Raw genomic sequence first — 18,018 nt, forward strand, 5'->3', positions numbered from 1 at the left:
TTTTTGGTTGCAGCCATCATTGTTGTTTGGCGGGCTGGGGCTAGATTCGAACCCGCCAGCTCAGGTGTATGCGCCTGGTGCTTTAGTCACTTAAGCCACAGGTGCCGAGCCTCTTTTCTTTTTTTGAGACACTTTGTCACCCTGGGTAGAGTGCTATGATGTCATAGCTCACAGCAACCTCAAACTCCAGGGCTCAAGGGATCCTTCTGCCTCAGTTGGGACTACAGGTGCTGGGCACTACATCCAATTTTTTCTATTTTTAGTAGCGACAGGGTCTTGTTCTTGCTTAGGCTGGTCTCGAACTCCTGAGCGAAAGCAATCCACCTGCTTCAACCTCCCAGAGTAGTGAGATTACAGGCATGAGCCACTGTGCCTGCCCTCTGTCACTCTGTCAGTCACTCTTTCTCAGCTCCCCTCATTATATCCTCTTCACTACTCCACTCAAATGCAAATGTCCCCAAGCCTCTGGCCAGGGTTACTTCTATGTACTCACCTGCTAGGTCACCTCACCCAGTCCTGTGGCTTTAAATGTCTCCTATATGCTGACATTTCCAAAACTTATATTTCCAGTCATGACCTCTCCCTCAAGCTCCATCTTATGTATCCAGCTGGCTACTTGATACCCTGACTTGGGTTTCTCACAGGCATCTCCAACTTGACACATCCAAAAGAGAACCCTTGGTTCCTCCCACCCGTGTCCTGCTTCCTTGCCTGTTTCCCCCTTCCTGGCCACAATACACAGCGGCCCCAACCCAAGACACATGAGCCTGCTTTGAAGAATTCCTCTCTTCCTCTTACCGTGGTTTCTTATTCCCTTTCCTCCAGCACCCAACTCACCACCACTGCAGGCTCTAGCTCCAAAATCGCACACCAGTACTTCCATTTCCCTCCCTCCCACTAACTGCACCTTGGTCCAGGCCACCCGCAGTCTGGAGTAGATGAGGACAACCCCCTAACTCCTAGGACAATCCCCTAACTCCTTGCTTCCACATCTGACTCTTGAAGTCTATTCTCAGCACGGCAAAGGGATTCTGCTATTATTTTGTTTAAATAAAAACATGATCTCAGCATGCCTGCACTCAAAACCCTTTAAAGGGCTTCCCTTCAGATTTAGAATAAAATTCCGATTTCTTCCCAGGGATATCAGGGGGTCCTACTAGGCCAGCCCCACTCTGCTGCTTCAGTTCACACCCTCATCCTCCTGTGCTCTCTGCTTACCACATGGGCCTCCTCCAAAACCTGTTACTCCTCAAGGCCTTTGTGCCCTTTCTGGTGAGTAGAATGCTTGTCCCCAGATTTTCTCACCTCCCTTTCCTTCTTACCATCTGCCTCCCTGACCTCTGCAGCCAGGTCTTCTTGAAGCACTTTATCTAAAGTTGCTCTGCTTAAAGTTTAAAGCATTTTCAATCCCTGAAATGATCTTATTTATCATTTGTCTCTCTTGTGAGTTCCAGGAGAGCAGGACCCTTTCTGTCTGTTTACCACCACATTACTTGTGCCTGGACTGGGTCTACAACAGGTTGGCACTCAAAAATTATTTTTTGCATATTGAGAAACAAAAGAAAACAAAACATGGATCATTCCTCAATCCTATACTTATTTCTGACTCCCTGCATTTCTTTTTGGGCATCTGTCTGAATCTCTCTCTGGTTTATCCAGCTCTGTGGTTTTGTTTGTGGTTTTCGGTATCTCTGAGGCTTCTCCAATTTGTGCATCTTTTTTTCTCTCTTGCCCTTTCCCCCTGTCTGGATCACCTTCCTATGTCTATGTCTTTGACTTTTGCTCTCTGTCTCCATGACTCAAGTAGTTTTATTCTCTTCTGTGAGCCCCTCCTCCCCACCTCTCTTCTTCCTGCCCACCCTCCATGTCTCTCCTGTTTGGCCTTGTCTCTCTAGTCTTATCCTCAGGTTTGGCCTTTGGATGCCAGAATCCATTCTCTCCTAACCAATTCCATCTCCGTCCCCCAGCAAACTCCCTCACCAAATTTGTCTCTTTCAACTCTCATGCCTTCTTTTACTCCCAGTTCTCCATCTCACTCATTGTATTCTTTTCCTTACAGTTTCCAGCATCAGTCCTTGGAACTGCCCCCAGGCCACTGACCTCTATTCTCTGCCCCTTCCTGATTTTTCCACATGAGTCTGGAGGGAAATTTGGAGCTTATGGCTCTGATTCCATCCCTTCTTGATTCAGGCCCCTATGCTTCCCTGCCTTTTCAAGTTTCAAGATGAAAGCTAATGGACCCCCCTGGCAGGAGGACACCATTCCTACCCAGTTCCTCCCCTGCACTGTATTTGTTGGGGCTCCTCTCAACAGAGTGGGAGCCCCTTAAGGACAGGGCAGGATCAAGATCATCTATACCAGAGGTCCTCAAACTTTTTAAACAGGGGGCCAGTTCACTGTCCCTCAGACTATTGGAAGGCTGGACTGCGGGCCTGGGGACAAGTCAGCTGCTAAGCAGGACAGGCAGTGGTGGCAAAAACATCCGGTGGGCCGGATAAATGTCCTAGGCGGGCCACATGTGGCCTGTGGGCCATAGTTTGAGGATGCCTGATCTATACAATGCTAAGAAGCAGTGGCTCACTCACCTGTAATCCCAGCACCCTGGAGGCCAAGGTGGGAGGATCCCTTGAGTTTAGGAATTCAAGACCAGTCTGAGCAAGAGCAAGACCCCATCTCTACTAAACAGAAAAATTAGCCAGGCATTGTGGTGGGCACCTGTGTTCCAGCTACTGGAGAGGCTGAGGCAGGAGAATTGCTTGAGTTTAAGAGATTGAGGTTACTGTGAGTCATGATGACCCCATAGCACTCCAACCAGGGTGACAGAGTGAGACTTTGTTTCAAAAAGAAAAAAGAAACATGCTGAATAACAATGGTACTTTGTAACCATGGGTCCCAGGCCTTCTAGGGAGATTTTTACCAACTTTCCAGGATTGTTTGGTAACAGAGAGAGTGAAAATTTGTACTTGGTCTTGCAAGACCGCCCCTGACACACAGGGGTCTGCTGTGGCAGGGGGCAGGAGGAAGGAGGAAGGTGAGGCAGGATTGCTGGACCCAGGAATTTTAGATTGCTGTGATCTGGGCTGATGTCATGGAACTCTAGCCTGGGAAATAAGAGTTAGACTAGAAGGAAGGAAGGACATCTATTAACTCCCAGCTTCTGCTGAGCTCAGTTGAGAGAGCTAGTTGCCCCAGCTCAACTGCCATCCTGCCAAGATGCCCTTAGAATCAAGATTGAATCCCTCTGTACTTTCAGACTCTTGCTTATAGCTACTTCTCCAGCCTCCCATCCCATCCCTACCCTGTACATCAGCATCCCAGGACTATTAGCACTGTCCCTAATAGGCCACATGATTTCATTCTTCTCCCCTTCCTCACCTGGCAAACATCTACTCATCCTTTTAAGACTCAGACTGGGAGGCCAGGCATAGTGGCTCATGACCGTAATGCCAGCACCCTGGGAGGGTGAGCTCATGAGTTGGAGATTAGCCTGAGCAAGAGTGGGACCCTATCTCTTAAAAAAAAAAAAAAATAGCCAGGCATTGTGGTGGGCGCCTGCAGTCCCAGCTATTTGGGAGGATGAAGCAAGAGGACTGCTTGAGCCCAAGAGTTTGAAGTTGCTGTGAGCTATGACACAAGGGCACTCTACTGTGGGCAAGAAAGTGAGACTCTGTCTCAAAAAAAAAAAAAAAAAGACTCAGACTAGGCATCATATTCTCTAGGAAGCCTCCCCTGATCATTGCCCACTCCTACCATTTGGTCACTCTGTCCTGTTTCCTGGTACCCATTGTGGTCACTGTTACATCAGACTACCCTGCCTGTACTGCACCCTTTGATGCCTACAAACTCCTTGAGAGCAGGGGCTGTTATACTTCCAGGGATCTAGAACCTAACATTGCCTGGTACATTAGCAGATGCTCAGAAAATGTTCATGGTGAACAGCTGAATTAATGAATGAATGAAACACAAATCTCTAAGTTCCAGGGCTGCTTCTGCACACCAGACACCACCCCTGTGCTTCAGTATTTGTAAGAATGTGACCCCTGGTAGAGCAGTGAATTTCAAGGGCCAGAGTCTGTGTATGACGCTGTATGTCACTGTATCTCTGCCTCTTAGTCTCTGGGTTCCTGTGTTCTCTTTGAGCACCATTCACATTATACTCCTGCTTCAACTCATTCCATAGTGCCTGCCACCCTGAGAATAAAATCTAAACTCCCGACCTAACCTACAAATCTCTCTACAAAGTGGCCCTGTCTGTCTTTAGCCTCATCTTGCTGCAGGAACACCAGGCTCCTTACACTTCTCTGGAAGCTTTCCTGCCCCCAGGGCCTTTGCATCTGCTGCTTTGCTGGCTGTACTTCTCCACCCTCAGCTCCACCTGGCAGGCTCCTTCTCATCCTTTCAGTGTCAGCTAAAATCATGTCTTCTAAACTGGGTTAAGCTCCTCTGATGGAGCATTTCATAGTATCTCAGGTTTCTCCTATACCCTAACTATAACTTATTGTATATGTATATGACTCTGATTAATGCCTGTCTCACCCACAAGATGTAAACTCTGAAGATGTTAGGAAGCCTGTTTTTCTCCTTTCTGTATACTCAGTACTCGGCGCCATGCCTACCATTTAAGCACACAAATAAATTGGCAGTAATGAATGAATGAGTCTCCTTCTGTGCCTGTGTTTATGTCCCCTTCCCCAGGGCCTGCTCGTGGACCAACACCTGGTACACAGCAGGTGCTTAATAAACCCTTGTGGAATAATGAATGGGAAAAAAATGAATGAATGCCTGCGTTCATCCCATTTCTCTTGGCCTTTGTACATCCCTTCTCTTAATCCTTTGGTCTCTTTATATAGAGCCTGTACGGAGTTTGTAGGTGTAACATAGATTGGTGTGTTATGGGCCCCTCTCCAGGAGTTGGGCTGGGCTGGGAGTCCCTCCCTCCCCTCCCCCGCCCCGCCCCCACATGCACACAGCAAAACATTAAAAAGAAAACATCTCAAAACTGCAAAAAACACCATGGCCCTCCCCTCTCCCCGTAAATCCCACAGAAAAATAAAACACGACGCTCCTTCACAAAGGCCCCCTCCCTTCCCTTCCCCCTCACTCGGGGTCCCTGCTTCGGAGGGTGGGGGGCGTTTCCCCACGCCCGGGAGCTGGGACTGGGTGCGGGGGCAGGGCCAAGCAGTCTCTAGCGCGCTCACGGGGAAGAACGGGGGGCGCCCCCGACCCGGCAACCTCGATGCACGCGCGCCCGCGCACGCGCCCCGGACACGCCCCCCAGCTCCCCGCGCCGCGCCCCTACACCGGCGTGGTTTTCCTGTTGAGCGTGTTGGTGTTGGAGGCTGCAGCCTCCTTGGCCAGGGTCCCGGGGGCAGGCGCGGAGGGTGCAGAGGGTGCAGGAGGCGCAGGCGCGGCAGGCGGCCCGGTGACCGTGACGGTTACACCCCCGCCAGCCTCCTTGGGGAAGGTGTTGTGCAGCGTGAGGAAGCCGGACGCCCCCCCGCGGTCCCGCTCTGCGCCCGCCCCGCCGCCACTGCCCCCGGCGCCCCCTGCTGCGCCGCCGTAGGCCCCTGCGCCGCCGCCGCCGGCGGCCCCAGCCAGCCCCGCAGCAACGCTGCCCTTGGACGGGTCGCGGCTGAGCGTGTACATGGAGATGTCCGTAGAGGCGAAGCCCGGGCCCCCGGGGCCGCCGGGAGACGCGTCCCGCGACGGCGACGGCTCGCTGGAGCGGGAGCTAGAGCGGGAGCGGCGGCGGTAGCGGAAGCGGTAACTGGGCAGACGGAGGATGGCCGAGGGGCCGCTCCCGCCACTGCCGCCCGCGCCCCCGCCGGCCTTGAGCAGGTCCGAGCGAGACTGGCAGTGCGCCTCGCGGCTTCGCTCGATGTAGATGTTGACCGCGAGCACACCGATCACCTCGGCCAGGATGAACGACAGCCCACCGAAGTAGAAGGACCAGCCGTACGAGTAGTGGTTTTTCTTCTCCTCGTCCCGCTTCGGGCCTGGCTCGCCCGCGTTGGCCGAGATGTACACGATCACACCAATGATGTTGCTCAAGCCTGGGCGGGACGGTCAGACGGGAGCCTCGAGGCCACGCCCGGCCAGGGCCCCACTCCCACCTCGCTGGTCTAAGATCCACCCCCTACCCCACCCCCACTCCCAGTGACCCAAGCCCTGCCCCAAATGGGCTAGAATCTACTCTAGGTGGGCCAGACCCTGGCCGGTCTAAGTTCCACTCCAACTGGCCTGGGGAACCTGCAACCATGTTGCCTTCCAGACCCCTGAGTGCAGCCCCTCGACCGACCAAATCCAAACTTCACAGAACAAATTTGGATTTGATCAAAAAGCCACATTCAAGGATCCTGAAGGCCACATGTGGCCCCAAGACCACAGGTTCTCCAATGCTCCACTCCAAACTAGCCCAAGCCCCACCTCTGCTGGTCTAAACCCAGCCCTAGCTGGTCTAAACTGCCTCAGATGGTCTAGGATCCACTCCCGATTGCTGTAAACTCCAGCCCCAGGTGGTCCAGGGCCTTCCTCAAAGGGGCCAGTCACCAGACCAGGCATCCAGAGCATGGCTGGCTCAAGCCCTGCCCTAGATGGTCAAAACTTTCTCAGCTAGTCCAGGCCCTGCCCGGCATGGTCTAGGCCCTGGCTGGCTTAAATAGTCCCACCTCAGATAGCCTAAACTCCACCTCCAGACAACCCAGGCCCCATCTCTGCTGCTCTAAACCCTGCTGGAGGGGGCCTAGGACACAGCCCAAGATGGTCTGGGCTCTACCTCCAAATGGCCTAGGCCCCACTCTCATTAGCTAAAACAGAACTCCTCCCCAGATGGTCCAAGCCCCACTCCTAGATGGCCTAAGCCACACCCTCAGCTAGTCCAGGCCCTGCCCTGACTGGTTCAAAAGACACCCATGATAGGACGGTTTCAGCCTGATTGGTTTAAATCTGTAACTGGATTTTTCTCAGGCCCCGCCCCCTTCTCCTTTGAACTCTGCTCATAGCATAATCCCACTCTGACACCCTAGGTCTTACGAATTGCTGATCTGAAGTCTCCCTTCATGGTGTAATCCCAGTCTGGGTATCTAGTCTAGATCCTCCCCTGCTGTTCTAAAATTTGCTCTTATTAAATCAGGTCCCTACTCCCTTGTGTCTTAGGCACCACCTCCGGGTCTAGGCCAGGCTCCTCCCCTGTTGCGCTTCCACCTAGGCCTGCCTTTCAGGTCCTCTACACCCAGCCCCCACAGAACTAGAGCAATCCCAAAGCACACCCTGCTCTTTAAACATGCGCATTCCTCCCTCTTCTTCAAAAAAGCTCTGCCCCCTGGAATTTGCAGTGTTATCCATTTAGAGTAGAAAGGGGATCTTACCCCTTAATGACACACCCCTTGGGTCCTGGGTCCTAGCTCTGCTAGTCTAGGCCCTGGCTCTTGAGGCTCTGGTTTTTGTCCGCCTCTGCAATCAGCCAGGTTGATTCTCTGTGCTCTTAACACATAACCTCTTCCCCTCTGACTTTTCCAGGCATCGCACCTTCTTTGCTTAGCCTCTGGCACAGGCCCTCTCAGACTCCCTGGTTCGCCCCTTCTTGGATCCCCACAGCGTCTACGAGGACCCGCCCCTTACGGTAGTCTCCTCCCCCTTGGGTTTTCAAACCAATTTCTCGCTCTTATAGCCCCGCCCCCGATGCCCAGCCCCGCCTCTCGACCCTCAAGACGCCTATTCAGTCTCTAGGTCCCTCCGCCTCTTTCAAGCTCCTCCCCTTTCTTCTCCAGGACTGCGGGTTTTGGAACCTGAGCTCCATTAAGCGCCGATACCTGTCTGTGCGGATTCAGTTCTCTGAAGAGAGCGCGGAGACCGCACCCACCTTACCCAGCCAGTGGCGATGGAGCTGGGAAGAGCCTAGGAAGACTCCGGGCCCCAGGGTTTGCTCGGGACAGCGTCGCTTCGCAGACAAACACACACACACATGCTGCCCCCTCCCTCTGCTTCTCACCTGCTGCCACGAACAGGATTCCTGCGCCCAGAATGATGTTCCTCTTAGACTTGTAGACGCGAGAGGCCGCCACGCACACACCCCCAAGCAGCAGCAGGATGGCGCTAAGGATGGGAAAGATGCTGGAGGCCCGGACAACTCCTGCAGGAGAGGAAGGAAAAGGAGGGAGAGAGCGAGGGGACGAGGCTGTCAGTCGCGGCCGCCTGCGCCCCTCTCTCCCCTTCCACGGTCCCGCTGTGCCTCCTGTCTTCTCTGTCTCCGCTTCTTTCCCGCTAGTTCTGATTCTTCCCCCATCTGCTGGCTGTTTGGTTATTTTAATTCTTTGCCCCATTCTCTCTCTCTCTCTTTCTTTCTTTCTTTCTTTCTTTTTTTTTTTTACAAAATTTCTCTCTCTCTCTTTTTATCTTATCTTCCCCCCTTCTTTTTCTTTGTCCTTGTCTTTCTTCCTCGGACTATTTTTTTCCTCTCTCCTGGCATATTTTCCCCTCTCTATTTCCCTAAATCACTCCCCTGTTTTTGCTCAACTTCTCTATGAATCCACTCTCTTTCTCTCCATTTCTTTCTCACCCTTTTCTTCCTCTCTCCTGAGAATTTCTCCAGAGTCCTTTTTCTATCAGCCCCCTTAATACCTGTCTGCACACCCCCACCTCTTCTGCCTCACTTCATCTATCTCCCTGTCCCTCTCCTCTCTGCCTGGCTTCATCTATTTCTGAGTTTCTCTTCTCCTCCTCCACCTCCTTTGCGGTCCGGCCCATCAATCTTTCTGGTTTCACTTCTCCCCCCTCCCTTTTCTGCCTGGCTTAATTTATCTTCTAGGTTTCTCTTCCTCCCTCTCTCTCTCTTTGCTCTTCCCCTGCCCTTTAAGCCTGGGTTGCTCTCTCTCCTCCTTCCTCCCCTTCTTCCTCCTTCTTCGTTCTCTTTCTCATTCATTCTCTCTCTCTGCAGTCCTTTCCACCCACCCCCCCAAACCCCAGAAAACCAGGTTTTGCGATTTCTGAGCCTGGCTGAAGCCGCAGCCAATCGTTATTCAGGATTTGCCGCGTTCTAGGGGTAGCTACCAATCGCAACCCAGGCTTTCCCAGCCAGCTCTCGAGAGTGGCAGATTGCTCCTTAGACCCAGGAAGCAATGGCCAATCCTAGCCCCGGAATCTACAACCAGTCTCTACGCAGAGTTGCCGCGAGTGCCAAAGAGAACCAGACGGCCAATCAGCACCCAGGACCGCCTCTCGGCCCGCCCCAAGGCGAGAGGAGGGGGCGGGAGAGAGACCACTGAGCCAATAGGAAGACAGAGGATCTCAGCATCTGAACTGGGATTGGCTAAGAAGCTAACCGCTTCTTGTCGATCCAAGTTCTGGGGTACCAGGCCCTTTCCGGCCCCGCCCCCCACCTCCCTCATCTGTCCCGGACCTTCACGTACGGAGTAGGTACTCCGCGCTGTCATGGTCGTAGTCCGTGTCCTCCGGGAAATGATTGATCTTCACGCAGACACCTCTTTTCAATCCTGGAGGAGGAGGACGGGGTGGGTGTGGTGTAGGGACTTCAGAGTTGTGGGCGGGGCAACCCCCAGTAGGAGAAGACCCTCTCCTTCCCCAAACCTCTTCTCTGTGATTATTAGGAGAAAAGACATCCTCCTGAGCCTATCTCGTGATCTGGGACAAACTTTCAAACTCTCTGGTATCAGTTTCCCCACCTGTTTAAAAAATAAAAGGAAAAGAAAGAGGAAAAAGTCCCAAGGCTAACATCATTCCAGCACCCGCCACAAAGCCATAAGGACTTTTGCCCTGTAACCTGGGGCTGAGTTACTTTACCAATTTGGGCTTCAACTTCCCTTGCTATAAGAGAGGTAGTTAACAAACTCAAGGAGCCTTTCAGCTGTTCTAAACTTGTTGAGAAGTCTAAAGTGCGTGGGGAAACAGGGAAAGAGCTGCGAAGGGCGATGAGGACTACACTTCCCGTGAGGCTCTGTGAAATCTTGAGCCCAACTGTAGACCAGCCCCAGTGGATCATGGGAGTTGTAGTCTTCTTAGTCCTGTATCGAGAGAGATTCCTAGTCTCTTTCTGCATTGAATGCTGAGGACTCATCTGCAGAAAAATGCAGAGGCTGAAGCAAGCAGAAGTGAGTGAGGGCCTGGAGTAGCTTCTAAGGGTCATGCAGTCTCATCTCCTTCCTCTTTGCAGTCTCATCTCCTTTCTCCTTTCCCAAACCCCTTCCTAAGGTCCTCATCCTATCTTCTCATCTGTGGGGACAGTCTCTATTTTACTACTTCTACCACATCACTGGAGAAAGTAAATATAAATCCAAATACAAAATATTTAGTTTCCTCAACTCTCCAAGCTCCCTCCAATCCCAGGCCTTTGCCCCTTCTGTGGAACATTTCACTCATATTCTTTGCCGATGTGATACTTACCCTGCAGTGGGCAGCTCAGAGGACACCCTCTTGAGGAAGCTTTCCCTAGATACACACACATACGCCACAGCATACTACACACACACACACACACACACCCCTCCCACCAGAGTTGGGCCAGTTTCCTGTCCTAGGGTGCCCTGTAGGACATACATCACGTTGATTTATGATCTTCTTTGTCCTCAGCCAGCTGGTAGTTCCTGGAAGGGGGGTTAAGGGATGGGGGTCCAATCCCTCTCTGGGTCCCTAGCATTGCCTGGTAGGAGACCTGGCACACAGGTGGCCTCAAGAGATGGATGTTGAATGAATGAATGAAATAATGAATGAATATAAGGGCAGCAGGAGGGGAGATTAGAAATAGACCATGAGAGGAAAAAGGAAAGCAAGGGAAAGAATGGGAACAAACAAGAGAAATGGGAAGAATGACCAAAAGGCAGTGAGTAAAACCACTAAGATCTCACATGTGTTACGTGCTTTCAGGTAGATTAACTCTTTCAATGCTCTCAAGAGTTCCAAGTACAGATAATGCTGGTGTCATCTGGTGGCCAAACTTTAGGTTTTGGAGTGTCTCCACTTCCTTATTCTGGGCCCTTGCTGGCACGATGTAAGCCAACTTACTTCAGTCCCTGCTCTATAAAAAGCAGATGATAGGACCCACCTCACAGAGTTGTTGTGAGGATTGGATCCAAATAAAAAGATTTAGCACTTTGCCTAGAACACAAGGTGTCAGTTGATAGTAATCATATAGGATACCCATTTCCAAGATATAGAAACTGAGGCCCAGAAAGGACTCATCTATTCACAACTGATGGATGACGGAAGCTGAACCCAATACACATCATGAGTGTAAGCAACTGGGCTGATTACCACTGTGATACCAGCATCTAACAGGCATCCTCAAACTATGGCCTGCGGGCCACATGCAGTCCACCTAGGACATTTATCCGGCCCACCGGGTGTTTTTGCCACCGTTGCCTGCCCTGCTTAGCAGCCGACTCATCCTGGGGCCCACAGTCTGGCCCTCCAATGGTCTGAGGGACAGTGAACTGGCCCCCCATTTAAAAAGCTTGAGGACCTCTGATCTAGAACAATGCCTAACACAAACTAAATGCTTCATAAGTATTTTTAATGAAAGAATGACTCAGTGGGCCAAAAAGCACAAGAAAAGATGCTCAACCTCACTAATCACTAAGGAAGTACAATCAAAACCACAATGAGATACCATCTTATACCCATTAGGATAGCTACTATTAAAAAAAAAAGAAAAGAACAAATGTTGGCAAGGATGTGGAGAAATTGGAACTCTGTGCACTTTTGGTAGGAATGATGCAATGTCTGTGTAAAACATCAGGAGGGTACCTCAAAAAAATTAGAACTAGAACTACTGTATGATCCGGCAATTCCACTACTGGGGATACAGTATGCCTGTTGTTTTTTTTGGTTTGGTGTGTGTGTATGTGTGTGTGTGTGTTTTGCAGTTTCAGCTGGGGCAGAGCTTGAACCCACCATCCCTGGTATATAGGGTTGGCACCCTTCTCCTTGAGCGACAGGCACTGCCCAAAGAGAATGCCTATGCTATAACATAAGTAAACCTTGAGGACATTATACTAAGTGAAATAAGCCCACAACAAAAAGGCAAGTACTATATGATCCCTATGAGATACCTAGAATAGTCAAATTTATAGAAAGTAGAATAGCATATGCCAACGATAGACGTGGTGGTGGGGATAATGCAGGGTTGTTTGTTGGGTACAGCTGCACAACAATGTGAGTACATTTAACACCACTGAAATCCATTCTTAAAAATGATTAAGGTGGTAAATTTATGTTTTATGCAATTTACCACAATTTTTTTAAAAGAGCGAGTAGGCCAGGCACAGAAGCTCACACCTGTAGTCTTAGCACACTGGGAAGCCAGAGAAAGGATCATTTGAGTTCAGGAGTTGGAGACCAGTTTGGGCAAGAGTGAGACCCCAGGCTTGACGCCCGTAGCACAATGGTTATGGCGCCAGCCACATGCACTGAGGCTGGAGGGTTCGAACTTGGCCGGGGCCAGCTAAGCAACAGTAACAACTGCAACAACAACAACAAAAATAGCTGGGTGTTGTGCTGGGTGCCTGTAGTCCCAGCTACTTGGGAGGCTGAGGCAAGCGAATCGCTTAAGCCCCAGAGTTTGAGGATGCTGTGAGCTGTGATGCCGTGGCACCCTACCATTAAAAAAAATAATAATAATAAAGAGTGAGAGCCTGTCTCCACTAAAAATAGAAAAGTTATCTGGGTGTCATGGTGGGCACTTGTAGTCCCAGCTACTCATGAGTCTGAGGCAGGAGGATCACTTGAACCCAGGAGTTTGAGGTTAATGTGAGCTATGAAGCCATGGCTCTCTAATCTGGGCAACAGAGTGAGACTCTATCTCAAATTAAAAAGAGAAAAAAAAAATGAATGAATGAATATCCAAATCCCAAATGCAAACTCTTATCCATGTGCACTTCCATCATGGTGTGATAGGTAAGACTGTGGGCTCAAGTTCTCTGCCTTCTTCAGTGGGATCGTAACTTCTCTTAGAACATCAGTGATAATTAAATGAGATTGAGCATGTAAACCACACAGCGCACAGAATTTCTCAACAGGTTAGTGGTGGCAGAAACAATGATAACTAGCACTGTCTGAGAACTAACCATGCACCAGGCATTGCTCTAAGCATATGATGAGTAATTAGCTCGCTCAATCCTTAGGACAAACCCTGGGGAGTGGACAGTCAAGTGTAATAACTGCCTTTACAAATGAGGAAACCGAGGTATAGAGTTGAAGAAATTGTCCAATCTGATGTAAAGGGAAAGTCATGGGGAGGAGGCTGGAGCACAGCTCTGTTTGAAAGGTCAGCACATATAAGACAGAGGAGTATGCTGTGGCTATGGTGGTCACTTGAGCATGGGCTCCAGAATCAAATTCTCTGGACTCATGTCCCAGTGCTGCCACTTCCCAGCTGTGGTGTGTCCCTGAGACTCTGCTTCCTCATTGGAGAAAATGACTTTTGTAAGATTTCAATGAGATTTCAATGGTTGTTAAACATAAAATATGGGGTAATTACACTCCACACCACCACTGATTGGGCAAGGAGCTTTTTACATGCAAGGATGGTGATGAATCTTTCCGGACAGGTGAGGGTTAAGGGGCAGTTTGTTTTTTCAGCCAGGACACTTCAAACTGGGTTCTAGCCCCTCACATGCTGGTGGCCCAGGCTGAGTCACTTCCCCTTTCTGGCCATGAGCTTCCTGCTAATAATACCTTCCCCCTGGCACAATTGTGAGGATTCAGTGAGATAATAAGGCAGGCAGAGTGCTTAGCACAGGGGCTTTGTGCAGTCGGCTCTAATAAATAGCACCTTGGTCCCAGATTCCTGAGTCCTGAGAGGGAACCTGGAAGGCAGCTAAAGTCCCTGAGGAGGGACTGTAAGCTGAGCTATCCCACGAGGATGCCACCAGCCCCGAGTGGCTCCAGAGCTCTTGAAACATGGCAATTGAGATGTTCTGTGAGGGTAAAATATGCCCCAGATTTCAGGCTCAGAATGGAAAAGAAAAGAAAGAAAGAAAGAAAAAGAGTGAGTGAGTGAGAGAGAAAGAGAGAGAATGTATCATATTTCATTAATAATTTTTATATTGATTACACATTCAAATGATAATATTTGGGGGTTATGAGTTAAAGAAAATATATGGTCAAGTTCACCTGTTTCTTTTTCTCTACTTTAATGCAGCAACTATAAAAATTTTCATTGTCTATGTGGCTCAGGTTATATTTCTATTGGGCAGTGCTGGGCAGGGGTCAGGACTTCTGGATTATGGAGGAGGAAGGACTCAGGGCTTGGTCACCTGAATTCCTAATAAGAAGAGCAAGAACATAGTAGCAGCAGCAACAACAAAATATGAAGAATATAATCTAGGCCCCAACTCTGGACTTGCAAACCTTTTAAAGGCTTTGCCTATATTAACTCCTTAAATCCCTCCTTGACCCTGGGAGTTAGGGGCAATAGTGATCCTCATTTTCCCGATGGTGGAAATGAGAGGCTCAGAGAGGTTTACAATATGGCCAGAGGTCACCCTACTAGATGCAGCAGACAGGAGCTACACCCAATTTCAGGAGCTACACTCAATCTGTCTTATTCTTGGGGTTTGCATCTCAGTCATCGCATTCAACCGCACTTCTCAGAGAAACACTCCACCGGGAGATGGAGATTGAGCCCAGGAACACAGTGACTTCAGGAGGCCATGGCTCTGGGGATCTAGTTTCTATACTTTTGGAAGCCTGCTGGGATGAAAGTGGGTGGAAACAATACAGCCCAGCATTCAAATCCAGACCCTACTGCATATTAGCTGTGTGACCTTGGGCAAGTTACTTCTCTTCTCTGAGACTTAGCTTCTTCTAGAAGATGAAAGTAATAGTAGTACCTACTTTGGAGGATTATTGTGAGTAGTCAGTGGCAAATGAATGACAATTATAGGAACAATAATGTCAGTCTTCATTTCTCCCTTCCTGAAACATTCATTTCCTCTGGCTTCTAGGTCAGCCCTTCACCTGGTTTGCCCCAAACCTGTAGTTACCTCTTTCTCAACTCCCTTTGGTGGCTTCTCATCTCGCTCCACAGTGAATGGGCTCAGGCTTCTGCCCTGCAACTTCTTGTTTTTGTTTGTTTCTGTTTCTTCTCCTGTAAGAGACTGTGTCCACTCATATGCCATGACCCTTGAATTTATGCCTTTAGTCCAGACCCTTTCCTGGATGCTCACCTCACATATCACATCTCCACCCACCTCGATCAGAGGTCAGCAAACTATGACCTGAAGGCCAAATCCAGCTAAGAATGAGTGTTCTCAGTTTTAAATGACTAAGAAAATATCAAAGAAGATGACAATTTCATGGCATGTGAAAATGACATGAAATTCAAATTTCGGGGTCTATAAATGAAGTTTACTTAAAACACAGCCACTCTCACTCACTTACGTGTTGTCTCTGGCCGCTTTCCTGGGTAGTTGTGACAACGACTAAATGCTTCACAAAGCGCCCTGAAATATTTACTACATGCCACTGTGCAGGCCCCTTCACTGTGCTGACTCCTGTCCTTGCGTTATCTCTTAATAGGCATCTTCAGGCTCAGCGCCTGTGGCTCAAGTGGCTAAGGCGCCAGCCACGTACACCTAAGGTGGCGGGTTCAAATCCCCAGCCCGGGCCCGCCAAACAACAATGATGGCTGCAACCAAAAAATGGCCAGGCGTTGTGGCAGGCGCCTATGGTCCCAGCTACTTGGGAGGCTGAGGCAGGAGACTCGCTTGAGCCCAGGAGTTGGTTGGAGGCTGCTGTGAGCTGTGATGCCATGGCACTCTACCCAGGGGGACAGCTTGAGGCTCCGTCTCAAAAAAAAAAAAAAAAATAGGCATCTTCAGTTTAACATGTTTAAAACTGAGCCCATGATGGCTGGGCACAATGGCTCATGCCTGTAATTCTAGCACTCTGGGAGACCAAGGAAATAGGACCCCTTGAGCTCAGGAGTTCAAGACCAAACTACCAGACTGAGCAAGAGCGAGGCCCCATCTCTAAAATCAGCTGGGCATCATGGCACCTATAGTCCAGGCTACTTAGGAGGCTGAAGTAGGAGGATCACTTGAGCCCAAGAATTTGAAGTTGCTACAAGCTAGGCTGAGACCAGGGCCCAGAGTGAGAAGACTCTGTCTCAAAAAAATAAGCTAAAGACGGCGCCTGTAGCTCAAGCGGCTAAGGCGCCAGCCACGTACACCAGAGCTGGCAGGTTTGAATCTGGCCCAGGCCTGCCAAACAATGACAACTGCAAACAAAATATAGCCAGGCATTGTGGCAGGTGCCTGTAGTCCCAGCTACTCGGGAGGCTGAGGCAAGAGAATCTCTTAAGCCCAGGAGTTGGAGGTTGTTGTGAGCTGAGCTGTGATGCAACGGCACTCTCCCTAGGGTGATAGCTTGATGCTCTGTCTCAAAAAAAAAAAAAAAAAAAGCTAAAAATAGGTGGCGCCTGTAGCTCAGTGGGTAGGGCACCAGCCGCATACACCAAGGCTGGTGGTTCGAATCCAGCCTGGGCCAGCTAAACAACAATGATAACTACAACAAAAAATTAGCTGGGCATTGTGGCAGGTGCTTGTAGTCCCAGCTACTTGGGAGGCTGAGACAAGAGAATCCTTTACACCCAAGAATTTGGGGTTGCTGTGAGCTGTGATGCCACAGCACTCTACCAAGGGCAATATAGTGAGACTCTGTCTCAAAAAAAACTAAAAATAAAACAGTAAAACTGAACTCATGACATCTCTCCTGAATTGTAAACTTAATAAGAGAAAATAAAAGGTAGGAAAACACATTCTATTTTATTAATTGAAGTTGCCTAATAAAAATAAAATCTATTGTTAAAATTAGCTGGGTGTTGTGGGGGATGCCTATATTCCCAGCTACTCGGGAGACTGAGGAGAGGGCATTGCTTGAGTTCAAGAGTTTGAGGTTGCTGTGAACTATGATGATGCCATGGCACTCTACACAGGGCGACAAAGTGAGCCTCTGTCTCAAAAAAAAAAAAATCCATTATTAATAAAATAAAATAAATATCACAAAATACCTTTTCCATGTTGTGAACGATTTCCCCACTCTCAGGAGCTAAGGCCAAAGCATTAGAGCAGTGATTCTCAACTAGAGGCAATTTCATTCCCTGTGAGACAGTTGACAATGCTTAGAGATAATTTGCAATTTTGGTTGCCACAACTGGGAAGGGTGCTGCTGACATCTAGAGTTCAAGGATGCTGTTCAACGTTCTACAAGGCACAGGACAGCCTCCACTGCACAAAAGTGTCTATGGCAAAATGTCAACAGTGCTAAAGGTTGAGAAACCCTGGTCTGAAGACACCCCTGAGTCTTCTCTCTCATATTCCACAACTGCTCCATCAGCAATTTCTGCCCACAGTAGCTCCGAAATAGTCAAACCACTTCCAAACTCTATTGCTTCCAACCAAAATGAATCTTCTGTTGTCTCATTTGCCTTTTCCTCAGTCATTTCCCAATACAGTTACAAGAGCCATCCTATTCAAATTTAAATCAGCACATATGACTCCTCTGCTCGAGAACCTTCAATGGCTCCCATCTCAGAGTGTGAAGCAAAATCCTTTCCAGGATATACAAGAACTTGTGAGAGCTGGATCTTGTTACTTCTTTGATTTTATCTCCCATGATGTTTTTCCATCCCTGTCACCCACTCTGCCCCAGTCACACCAGCTTCCTATGGGTGGTCAAACACATGGGCACACTCTCACCTCAGGGCCTTTGCATCAGCATTTCCACAACCTAAAGTACTTTCCTCTGGATATCTACATGTCTTCATCTCTCACTCCTTTTAGATGTCCTCTCAAATGTCACCTGCTCCATGACGCTTTTCCTAGTGTCCTTATCTGCTTCCCACACACACCCGAGACACTTCCTCTCCCCTCCTCTACCTCTGTTCCTCCTTAGCACTCAGTCCTATCTACCCCTCTAAATGTTTTAGTTGTTTGTCTCCATGATTGTCTGTCTCTCCCTCTAGAATATAAGACAGATAGGCTCGGCGCCTATAGCTCAACCGGC

General features: G+C 49.4%; 1 protein-coding gene across 1 annotated transcript in view; it reads right to left on the bottom strand.

Annotated features, from left to right (window-relative positions):
* Nucleotides 1-5,258: 5,258 nt before the first annotated feature.
* The window catches only part of CACNG8 (calcium voltage-gated channel auxiliary subunit gamma 8), a 17,529-nt gene continuing 4,769 nt past the window's right edge, over nt 5,259-18,018 (bottom strand). Inside the window, exons 3-5 of the mRNA XM_012812598.1 lie at nt 9,408-9,491; nt 7,991-8,131; nt 5,259-6,053 (exon numbers count right to left, since the gene is read on the bottom strand). Of these exons, the coding sequence (XP_012668052.1) occupies nt 5,296-6,053; nt 7,991-8,131; nt 9,408-9,491 (983 nt within the window). The 3' untranslated portion in view covers nt 5,259-5,295. The remainder of the gene's footprint in view (nt 6,054-7,990; nt 8,132-9,407; nt 9,492-18,018) is intronic.

This window comes from Otolemur garnettii, unplaced genomic scaffold (assembly GCF_000181295.1).
Source record: "Otolemur garnettii isolate 467f Iridium unplaced genomic scaffold, OtoGar3 scaffold00212, whole genome shotgun sequence".
Lineage (NCBI taxonomy): Eukaryota > Metazoa > Chordata > Mammalia > Primates > Galagidae > Otolemur > Otolemur garnettii.